At 34.5% G+C, this 11,825-nt stretch overlaps 1 protein-coding gene across 2 annotated transcripts; it reads right to left on the minus strand.

The window, feature by feature from the left end:
- Window positions 1-6,110: 6,110 nt before the first annotated feature.
- On the minus strand, window positions 6,111-11,536 carry LOC128866651 (uncharacterized). 2 transcript variants are annotated; one of them, XM_054107547.1, is made up of 4 exons: window positions 11,112-11,536; window positions 7,861-7,963; window positions 6,992-7,783; window positions 6,111-6,929 (listed from the first exon to the last, which is right to left on the minus strand). In XM_054107547.1, exons 1-4 carry the CDS (start codon window positions 11,238-11,240, stop codon window positions 6,382-6,384), a joined length of 1,572 nt encoding a protein of 523 aa, XP_053963522.1. In that variant the 5' UTR covers window positions 11,241-11,536; the 3' UTR covers window positions 6,111-6,381. The 2 variants fall into 2 exon arrangements, with proteins under 2 accessions (XP_053963522.1, XP_053963523.1); XM_054107548.1 differs by lacking the exon at window positions 11,112-11,536 and adding an exon at window positions 8,313-8,419.
- Window positions 11,537-11,825: the final 289 nt, after the last annotated feature.

The following is an 11,825-nucleotide window of genomic DNA, read 5'->3' on the forward strand; positions in this document are numbered from 1 at the left end:
CGCCGTCCAATCCAATTTTGTTCAGCACTGTACACTCACTGACGGGCTTCTTAAACTTTTGTGCGACTTCTTTTGGTGTTTTAGCTACTTGCTGAGTCAATAATCGCTCCATTACGCGCGCATTTCTGTTCGATCGTAGATTGGGGCTTTTTTTTAACCTTTTGAGCCTTCATATTCCATAGTTTAAGAACATTGAGTACAGTTCGAGCACAAGTTTCCAAGCTTTGTGCTTTGTATTTCCTTTGATAAGCGACCATTTTCAGTCAATGAAACAATGTCATCTTCAACCTTTTCATCAATCTTCCTCATTTCGATTAATATAAGAAAGCAATTCTTTTAATTTGAACTAAACAGCGAATTGGACGACGAAGCGGTTAAACTCAACTAATTTTTTTTTTAGCTTTTTTTGCTTATCGCGAGCATTTAACCTGAAAATTTTCTAGAATTTTTTTGAAAAATTACATCGCTTTCGATGTTTTTTTACAAATGGAGGGGCCGTTTTATGCCGTTGCTTGTCGAAGGACGACTCAAGGCATGATTCAATTATTAGAGATTTGCTCATTTGTGACATTAGAATTCTGACACTGCCTTACAAAAGGTCGCATTTAAGAAGGGCGAAGAAAGTGGAAAAATTAAATAGCTTTTCGGTAAAAATTATTTTCATAGAAGAAACGGTTTTATCATAAATTTAGTTGACAAATTTAGAAAACAAATTGTGAACATACTCATGCCTTATTTTACCCACGTAAGTTTGGAGCATTCAGGGCCAAGTACTTCCTAATCGTAATTATTTAAATTAATTTTTATTACATCGGCGGTGGCCGCCATAGCCGCATAGGTTTGTGCGTGACTACCAATCGGAAGTGCACGGTTTCGAAACCCCGGGCACGAAATACCAAATGATAGAAAATATTGGTAGCTATCGCCCCTCAACAGACAATGGTAAACCTCCGAGTGTATTTCTGCCATAAAAACCATGGCCCTTATTATGAGCAACATTCGATCTTCGACTGTAGTCGAAAGTGCTGATCGAAGGAATTTTCATTTAGTATTATGGTGCTCATTCGTTGAAGAATAGGACTATTGTGAATTTCGATCGCTCGACGCACTTACAATAGATCATTTTTTCTCAGCTGATACAGCAAATCAAAATAAAAGAACAACCGATTGTGTTGAAATTCTTTGCTAACAACATTTTTAAAAGTTAAAAAAAGTATTTTTTGTGAAAATTAGTACAACGGAGTTGTGGTTCGACGATTCATCGGACTATGAAAGATTAGTGGAACTAGCTAGAAGTAGAAAACAGTTGAGGGGCGCATCCAACCCCCTAGAAATGGTTTCCACTGAGTAAGTTTAGAATTTTCAAAATGTGTTGACGTACTTAATATTACAGAAATTTCCTTACAGATTTTTATAGAACTTTAGATTATCTAAAAAGGCGTTTATGAACCTACTGTCCAGTAAAAAAAACCAGTTGCAGCAGTGCACCCGATACAAATGCATTCCAAATATGTTAAAGCTAGCCACAGTTCTGCGATTTTGTGCTCAGGCATCGTACCAATTGAGTATTGGTAATGAAGGTATGCTAGGACTTGCTCAACCCACTGTGTACGAGATGCTGAAGATATTGAAGTGGAGTCAAATAACGGGGAAGCACAAAACATAAGAAATGAAATTTTGAGAATATTATAGAAAAATCTAAAAAGTATTAAATAGAAACCTTTACGCCACAGTTTCTGTTTTATTTTTGTCATAAATTTTCTTTATTCAATTATTCGTCATTCGAAAAAAATATGTATTTCAGTTCCTCTACGTATTTCAGCCCATACCTGCCAAGGGAAAACAAAAATGTATTTCTATAAACATCACAAAAAAAACCATTATTAAGATTAATCCATTTTGCTGCCGTTCTCATTAGCGGTCCCAAGCAATTCAGCTCCGTTGTAAATTCCTCCCATTTTTTTGCTGCTTGAACTTTGGTGCAAATCCCTTTTGCGAATTGTGGATTCGCCTTTCTAATTGTTGTTTGGTACTCACGACTTTCGACCTGCATAAAATTAACAAAATTAGTATATATTTATTATTTGGTTACTAGAAAACCATAAATAATCGCAACCAACTTACAGTTTAACAAGTTTGCCCACAATACGCTGCACAATCGAAAGCAAAATTGCATTCGACTCTAAATTCGGTAAACAACGAAAATTTCGATAGGGTTGCACCACTCATAATACCAAATTGACATTCGATTTTCGATCTTCGACAACCAGCGAATATCGAAGATCGACTGTAACTCATAATAGAGGCCCATATTCCGTTCGGAGGCTGTGAGTAATTACATATTACAAAATGAACTCTTAGTAAGTTATATATTTTTAAAACAATGTAGTGAGTACTTCCGCAACATATATTTGAAAGACATCGGGCTCAGATTGTCAAAATGTCCATCTTTCACACTCATTGCTCCATTTATGATATCCAGGACGTACCGAGCAAGTTCTTTCTCATAAGCACATCCTTCTGAAAGCGAAATGTTGTTCCTATATATTTTACTTATCCTCCACTTTACTCTAAATTTGTAGAGTTAACAACCCAGTGTCTTGCTAAGGGAGTCGATTTGTCAAGAGAAAACGAGAAAGCTGCTTACTGAGCAAACCTACCTTTTATTTATTGAATCATGGTCTCAAGGCGCATTCAAAAAATGTGGTGGCACTAGACCAACAACACTGTTGTGCACGTTTCATTGTCAAAGAAAAAGTATTAAGAAATTAGAAAACAAATAATGAATTCGCCTTATTTCGTTTTGAGCTGACAGCCACATGGACACGGCGAAAGCAAAAAAAAGCAACTCAGCTGATTTACCAACAACACCTTTAATAGATTCGCCTTGGGACGATTGCTAGTAAAAAAAAAACAATATTCCTATCATTTGGTTTCTCACGCCCAATAAGAAAAATTAAGCAAAAGTAAAGACAAAAATAAAAGTGCTTTATAAATGATATTTCCATATGCTTTTTTTTCAGGGATCGAAAATAACAGGGCGCATTTATTAAAGGTGGTAGCACTAAACCAACAATATTTTGTACGTTTGTTTGTCAAAGCGAAGTATTGGCAAAGTAGAAAACAAAAAAATAATTCGCCTTGTTTTATTCTGTGCTGACAGCCACATGGACACGGCGAAAGAAAAAAACAAATCAGCTGATTTACCACCTTTAATAGATTCGCCTTGGAAAATAATAATTATTTTCGAAATTTTTTAGCCTAGGAATATTAGTCCTACATGATTTAAATTTTTTTAATTAAAAAAAAGTTAGCAATTAATCGTTATTTGCTGGATGATATTTTTCAGACAAAAATAGCAGTTAAATTTTAACTTATTTGTCAGGTCAACAATAGAAATTACAAATTAGCTTTCGGATAAGGGTTAAAATTTTAAATAAATTTTTTCAGTGAAATATGAAAGTTAAAATTTGTTTTAATTAAAAAAACAAAAAAAAGTGAAAAATACAATTGCTTTTTAATTGCAGTTTTTTCATTTTTGCGGCTGCCGTAGCCGAAGAATGGCTTGGTGCGTGACTACCTTTATAGAGTGCGTGGGTTCAAATCGCCGTGCATGAAACAAAAAACTGATTAAGGGGGTATTCTAGTCTAGGCCCGAATTTCGAGCATTTTTTGACGATGAATAAAAAAAAGCTATTGATATTTTTACGATACATTTTTTTACCATTTATTTATTCATATATTAGGAGCACACAAAATAAATTTGAAAAAAAAAAAAAATGAATTTTCATGGAGTTATGCGTCCTTGAAGTGGAAGGGGGGGGGGGGGAAAGGCAGTGTCCCCGTCGTCACGATTTCTAACCTTGTGGTCGTCTGAAAAAAAAAAATACAAATTCTTAATTAATATGAATGTCATTATCGTATGAACCAGAAAAAACGGAAAAAAAAATTTTTTCCATAAAATGGCGGCTACTCAAAAAATTGAGGTCGATTTTTCTCTTATTTTTAAGCTTTCTCGAATTGTTTACACATATTAAAAAATTGAAATTTCCAGTTTTTCGAGCTTCATACGATAGAGATATATTTAAGGAATATTCATGACAAATTTCAAGCAAATCGGTTGATTAGAACTTGAGATATCGTGCCGACCGTATCGAAAGAAGTAGTTTCGAGAAAAACACGTTTAAAGTTCGCCGACCGCTCAAACCAGTCCAGCTGTCGCGTCACTAAAATAGTTGTAGCTTCGAAAATAATTCGAATTTTGAAAAATCCCTTTAGGGAGATATTTTTGAATAGTTAAACTATCAAATTTTGAAAAAAAAAATTTTAGATTTTTTCAAATTTCTAGACTAGAATACCCCCTTAAAAAACAAGTTTTTCTAATAGCGGTCGCCCCTCGACAGGTAATGGCAAACCTTCGAATGTATTTCTGCCATAAAAAGGCTCCTCCTAAAAAAGCCATTTGCCGTTCGGAGGTCCCTGTAGGTCTCTCAATTTGTGGAACAACAACAAGCAGCACGCCACGAATAGGAGGAGCGGCTCGGCCAAACAATTAACAGAAATGTACGCGCCAATTTTTTTTTTTTTTTAAATTTTCTGTAAATATTACATTTTCCTAGACAAGTATTTAATTTCCTTAAATTTAAACATTAAGCTATCCACCTTTATACAGAGCAACGATTCAGAATTCAGGGAACATTATTTAAGGGAGAACACCACTGTGATTTTTCAAAAAAATCGGTTTTTTTTTGCATTTTCTTAAAGTAAATATATTCAAGAATATGTAAAAAAAAATTTAACTTAAAATCTTGAAAATTGACGAAGTTATACCCAATACAATAAGTGCAGGTAGTGAGTTACAACGGCCAATGAAAACTTTAAAAGCGTTTTTCTCAAAACGACTTTTCTGAACACGGTGGCCTCGATTGCTCGAAGACTTATGAACCGATTTTAATTTTTGTACATGTATTGGCTACAGACGTACATACATAGCCGTTTTTAGAAATTCCAAAAATTAATATTTTTTCAAGGCTCTCGAAAACAAAAAAAGGGTAAAAACACAAACTCATTTTTCAAACCTGCACCATTTTCTCAAAAAAAATATAAAAACAAAACGCCACGTACGACGATAGCCATTGATGTATAGATTAAAAATGTTTTTGGTTTTTTCTTTCAGATGATTTTTCACCGCTGTATCGTGGCCACCAGGGTGCATCAGTTTTCATGACGTCATTGCATTAGTATTGATAACAATTGTAATTTGTAATATTTTTGAATACAAATTTGTGTCAGTATAGTTGAATATATGTTAAATAAATTATAATTTGTCCGATCCTCAAATAATCATCCCTACTTATAGAAAAAAATTCATCAAAATCATATCATTTTCACGCGTTCACAGTGGTGTGCTCCCTTAAATGCAAATGACGCGCCTGCTGCAGTGATCTGAGTTGCGGACACGAGAATAAAACGTGCCAGATCATTTATTTTTGCTCGAAAAAAACACTTTAACTTAAATATTTGATTGTAAAAAAGTAAAATTATTGCTTCTTTTTTTTGACTTTAAACATATTGTTGAGAAAGTAGTAATTATTTATTATTAATATTATTAACTCTTTTGAAAAAAGAGCAAGTTACGGTCCCTGGATTTTTCGATTTATAAAGCATTTTAAACCTTTTACGCCGCGTATGAATAAATCGTCAAAATGAGGTACAAAAAAATGACTCATAAATTAAATTCGTCCACCGTAGGAAGTTTTTCCTTTCAATCTTCCTTGCCATTTAATTGCTTCACTAAATTTCCAAAAACACAATGTTCCATATGTATATTATTATATAATTATTATTATTATTATATAATTAATAACTATATTTTATAACTAATTTTAGTTTTTCTTTTTTTAATGCGGCTGTTTATTGCTTATTCTTGACGGTGCTTTGTTATATTGTAAAGTGCTGTATAATCTAATGTTTACGAAAAAATATGTCATTGATGTGGGCATTCGCTAATATTTTCATTGATTTCACACAATTTGTTTATAGCAAATGAGCAAGCCTTAATTTTTATTCACAATCCCCAGAAATAGTTTAAAAACTAGAAACCTTAAATCTAAGCTCGCACAGGCAAGAAGCCGCTTGTTTTTTTTTTTTTAGTTGAGGTGAGTTGATTTACTATGCCGATGAACCGCAAATTAATTACTTAAGGTTTTCTTCCGCTAGCTTTCTTAAGTTTTTCTTGATCCACCAATGCATGCCATGCGACAAGCCAACCCTCTAATCCATTAAGCGTAAATTCATATGCTGTGTACAAGATTTGATTACTTCATTCTTTCATCATTCGTGATATCCTAACTACGTTCCCACCACATTTCCGAAATACTTCTACCTCTGAAGATTTGTAAACGCCGCTGCTACAGTCAATACCTCATTGAGATATTGAAAAATGATTGGCTCCTGTATGGCATATGGTTGCAACAACTTGAATTCCCGCAAGCAAAAGATCATATGGCGTATTTGCAGTCGGCACACCGGTTCACGTACACGCATCGTCGGAATGCTGAAGTCTTTTACTTTACGCGAAGTTAATTCACTATTTACAATGCTCATGGTGTGGTGGGAAGCCAATTCAGCAGCCACACGTGATGCTGCATATCGGCTGAGTGTTAGGCCATCATCCTCGTCATCCACTTCGATATCATCTGCTGATTCATCAGCAGAGTCTGTAGTGGAATCGGTTTCGGCATTTCCAGTAGATGGTACTGAACTGGATGTCGAAGACTGTTTGGGCTTTCTTTTGCGACGTATACCCTTACCAGGATCGGCAACCAATGAAAGGTATTTCGGTATAACATTTTGAAAGTTTGATGAAGTAAATATAGTCAGATCGTCGTGATGACCAACGAAAGCATCAGAAATGTATGAAATAATGCCTGCAGGAAAACAGATTATTGTATATTGCACTAAAATTTTGTTCAACTATTGCTCTACTCACCATTTGGTGTGATGCTTAGAATAAATTTGTAATTGCTACAATCAATTTGAATTTGGCGTTGCATATCCGTCTCCACACATTCAATCAACGACTGGACGTGCGACAAATTCGACCGGAATGCGAAAGGCAAATTTTTATGGCGATCGTAGTACTTCTTGCTGTCGGGCCAGCGTACCAAATAACGCAGATAACGCGCCAACTTGACAATAGTGCGTGCAAAGACCTGTTGAACTTCAGATTCGCTCAGTTCAAAGTATTCGGCGAGCAGCGCAAATTCCTCATTTTGGCGTAGCTTCTTCAATGTAACATAACAATCTAGCAGTGGCACGTTAGCTGTATTGCAGATAACATTCTTCAGTAGCGGTAAACGATTAGCCAGCACACCCAGATGCACATATGGATTTTTCTCTATCAACTCAAGCGTTACACTGCGAATGGTGCGTTTGGGCACCTCGCGTTTTATAACAATAGTTGGACGACGAACTTGCACGGTGGTACCCTGTGACGTCACGGCACTAAATGTATTACCGGCTGGTGTAATCGTCGTACCAATTCCCCCATTAGTTTGCACATTACTGCTGTTCGATATAGAGCCACCGCTACTCGCCTGTATAATTGTATTGGGTGGAAGTGAGCTTATAGCAGCTCCAATCTGTTGCTTTTTATTTGGTGTAGTGGTAATAGTTGTGCCACCGGGACCACCAATTGTCTGTTGCCATTGAAAACTAGTAAGCGGTGTGCCTGCACTGGCAATGGTTTGCAATGAATATTTGGTTGATTTCAACGGAGCTTCTGTAAGTAAAATATAAAGAGTGAATTTTAAAAAAAAAGTTCGCCACTGTATTTAAGAATTTGTACTAGGAACTTACCGATAGCGGATGTGCTGCTGCGCTTCATCACGGCAGGCTTTATTGTTGCGGGTATTTTATTTATAATTAGATTTGTGCCAGTTCCCAGCTTTATTATAGGTTTCTGTGAAAACGACAATAAGGCACGTTAGCACCAAACGTAATTTATATGGAAAAAGCACTTGTTACACCCTTTGCACAGATAGCCTAGAAAACTTTATCAAAATTTTGCGTTATCATACATAATTATACATATTTATCTTATAAAGCAGTGCATGTTTAATAAAGCCTCAACCACACACCCTTCAACATTTTTGATAATATGGCCTTGCTACTAACAAATGATCGCCTTCATCAAGTTACACGTTTTGGAACCAAGTTTCTTGCCTATTTATACATAATGCCTTTCTACTCCTAGCACAAATTATTTATTAAATCCTGCTACAGAATATAATTTGAATAAGTAATCTTACGTGCAACTTAAAAATAAAATGAGCGCGGTTCAGAAAAAATTAAAATGCAACGCGTTGTCAGTGAAATTTAGGAATTGAATTCAGTGCGAGTATATAGCGATCTCAACCATACATACGGAGAGGAAATAAGTACACTACCTCAGAAAAGGTAGAATATAGGAATTAAAACGGCGATTGAGTGTTGCCATATTAAAATTAAAAAATTATGAGTTACCTGATACAAAAATATATTTCACCAAATTAATGCTAAAAAGTTTGTCAGGTAGTAATGGCATTATTTTTCAGTGAGCAGAGGGTACAGTCGAGTTCGTTTTTTCACGCTGCCGATTCTTCAAAAAATATTTAACCCGCATAGTGAATATTTTTTAAAATTTTAAATTAAATAAAGGTAATTATCAAGTTTATGGTGCCAACTTTGAGCAAACATTTTCAATATGGATACCAATTGATGCGTTTCAGCCCCGATATTAATAATAATAGAACGGAGCATGGCTTCTTTAAACCGTTCAAAAGTTATTAACAAAAAAACCATTCTGTGAAATTGATATTTTGTGTTACTAATTGTGGAACAACATCAAAACGCACACCACAAATAGGAGGAGGAGCTCGGTCAAACACCCAAAAAGGGTGTACGCGCCAATTATATATATATATATATATATACTTGTTCATTCACTAACGCACAAAATAAGCGACGAACATAAACTTTGGGAAATAATGTCTTGTACTGCCACTTTATTGAAATAAAATGTCAATTCAATTTTATTTATAAAGTGTCTACAATATTGAGTGCCAAATTTGGTGAGCGCCACATTTATACATAAGTTAGTGCAAACTTTGTAATAAAAACTCCCGCGATTTTTTAATGTAAATTTTCACTATTTAGAAAAATATTGTATTACCGTACAGCAGGTTGGAACTTTCATGGTTTTAAATTTAAATAGAAATATTATACAATATATGTAATATAACATAATATAAATAATATTCTAATACATCAAATCAGACGATTTTATATTAAAAACGTTCGCCTACGGCACTTTTTATATAAAGGAACAATATAAAGAATTCGGCGTTTCGGTGCGTTAGTGCATGAGTAATTAGTGGTAAAAAATACCACTTTTACGAAATGTTTTTTTTTAATAACTTTAAAACGGTTTTTTAAACGTAATTCTTTTAAACGTTTTAACTTTGAAAGCTTTAATAGAATTACATCTATTTATTATTTATATCGGGACCGAAACGCATTGATTTGCATCCATATCGAAAATGTAAAACTATGATAAATACCTGAAACTATATAATTACCTAAATAAATAATTAAAAAAAAAATTAATCAATCAATTACAAATTAAACGTAACTGTAATTAGTAATCAATTCCTTAGAAGTAATTTCTAAACTAATGATAGGAACGTAATTTTTTTCCAGTACTTTGATTGGAATTGAGAACGTCTATTATTTTTTCAACTTCAACTGAAAAATATATATTTTTCCTATCAATACCATTTACGATTCCTCAATGTAAATAAAAAAATAAACAAAAAATATTTTTAAATTTTTTGACTGATGATTTGAAATCGCATTACACATTATTATTACAATATGGACACACCTAGTTATCCATAAAATTAAAACAACAACACTACATGAAAACAAAATTTTTGTTTATCTACAGGGTGGGCCATATATCGTTTGCTTTTTGAACCACCTATTTTTTTGAGAATGGTAACACAAATGACATGTCAAATGTGTTCATAATTTACTTAAAGGTTTGACATTTACGAAATGGGACGCTATACGCTTGAACAAAATTGGGAAATATTGAAAACCTATTTTCAAAGTGGTGAGTCTTCTTCTTCCTCCGCGGTTACAGTAAATGGCGAGCGTTACCGTGACATGCTCAACGAGTTCTTGTTTCCAAAAATTGAAGAGGATGACATGGACGACATTTGGTTTCAACAGGACGGTGCAACTTGTCACACTGCCAAAGTTACACTCGAACTTTTGGCTACCGTTTTTGAAAACCGAACAATCAGCCGCCTCGGAATTGTGATTTAAGCCCGTTGGACTATTTTTTGTGGCGAACCGTTAAGGACAAATGCTATGCGAACCATCCAGAGACGATTGATGCTTTAAAACACGAAATCGAAGTTGGAAATTGGAGCCCAAACAATCGAAAATGTGCTTAAAAATTGGGTTGCTCGAATGGCCTACTGTAAAGCCAGCCGTGGCAGTCATTTGAACGATATTATTTTTCATTCATAAATGACAATGTTTAATCTTCAAAATAAAAAAAAAGTTTGAAAAAATATTGATTAGTTTTTTTTATAGCCGATTCAAAAAGCAAATTTTACATGTTTTTTACACATGTTTACAAATTTTACGTTACAAATATTGAAATCAGCAGCTGCTTACAGGTCACCCCACGGGGAGAGTGCAAAAGGTTACGCAATCGTCTATCGTCTTGAGAGACAAATTTTATACGAACTGGCGTGAAACTTGTTAAATTGCAAGTGCATTCTTTAAGTTAGTGGGTTAAAAATTTGTAAACCGCAAGTTAGCAAAGATTTGAACCCAAATTAGCGATTTCCACTAAGGGCATTTTTAGCTCGCCCATCAAAAATAGCTACCATGCAGATATGCATATGTGCATATGTAATCACTTTTCAATAAGAATCTTTATGCAATTTAAAATTTCCAAAACTTAACTACATACATTCGCAATCACTTTACCAGAGCTTAAATCTTTCGGCTGCATACCATTTTATAACAGCTCCATTTCGTTTACCCTGATTTACCTTTGTAATTTGTTGCTGTTCCAACTGTGGCTGCAGTTTACTTTTTATCAATATAGCTGGATGTGGTGCCACCGACTCCTTCGAATCGCCAGCCGCAGGCTTGCGATATTTGACTACGGTCAATGCCATTTTGTGATTACTTCAAGCTTGTTTCGATTTTCTGTTGTACAACTGCGGTGGGGCAACAGAAGGCGCAGTTTGCGCCAAAATTATGTATGCACTGAAAATTATTACACCTTTTTGTTGCACTCAATACACTAAATATTCTATGGGATTGTACACACTCTACAGTAAAGGTTATGGGTATAATTTTTCGTACAATAACTAATACATTACAATTTACAAATAAAATCTAATAAGATTTTTCACGGCTACTTGCGTTTTTGAGCTGTCGCGCAAATTACGAAGTTTGCAAATACAAGTACCAAAGTATGTTGAGTTTCTTGTATGGTGGAGTTTGTTTAGTTGCTTTCGAAAATTGGGATCAAACGCATAGTTGCATGTCACTTTCTGAATTAATTTTGAAAGGGTTATCAATAAAATTTGAACTTTTGCCAGAGGACAAACTTGGTGTCTATGAATTATTTCGATAATCGATCGAAAAATGTGTTCGGCGATACTCATCATGATTTCATTTAAAATACTGAATGGGTACGGATTTGTTGTGCTTGCAGAAGCATCGATTCAAAACGGGCTATCAACCATCCGTCATCT

This window comes from Anastrepha ludens, chromosome 6 (assembly GCF_028408465.1).
Source record: "Anastrepha ludens isolate Willacy chromosome 6, idAnaLude1.1, whole genome shotgun sequence".
Lineage (NCBI taxonomy): Eukaryota > Metazoa > Arthropoda > Insecta > Diptera > Tephritidae > Anastrepha > Anastrepha ludens.

Coding starts and splice junctions, on each gene's coding strand:
- LOC128866651 (XM_054107547.1), bottom strand. CDS start 11,240: ATGGCATTGACCGTAGTCAAATATCGCAAGCCTGCGGCTGGCGATTCG. Junction 7,964..11,111: donor AACAGCAACAAATTACAAAG/GTAAATCAGGGT, acceptor TCGTTTTCACAG/AAACCTATAATAAAGCTGGG. Junction 6,930..6,991: donor TCTAAGCATCACACCAAATG/GTGAGTAGAGCA, acceptor GTTTTCCTGCAG/GCATTATTTCATACATTTCT.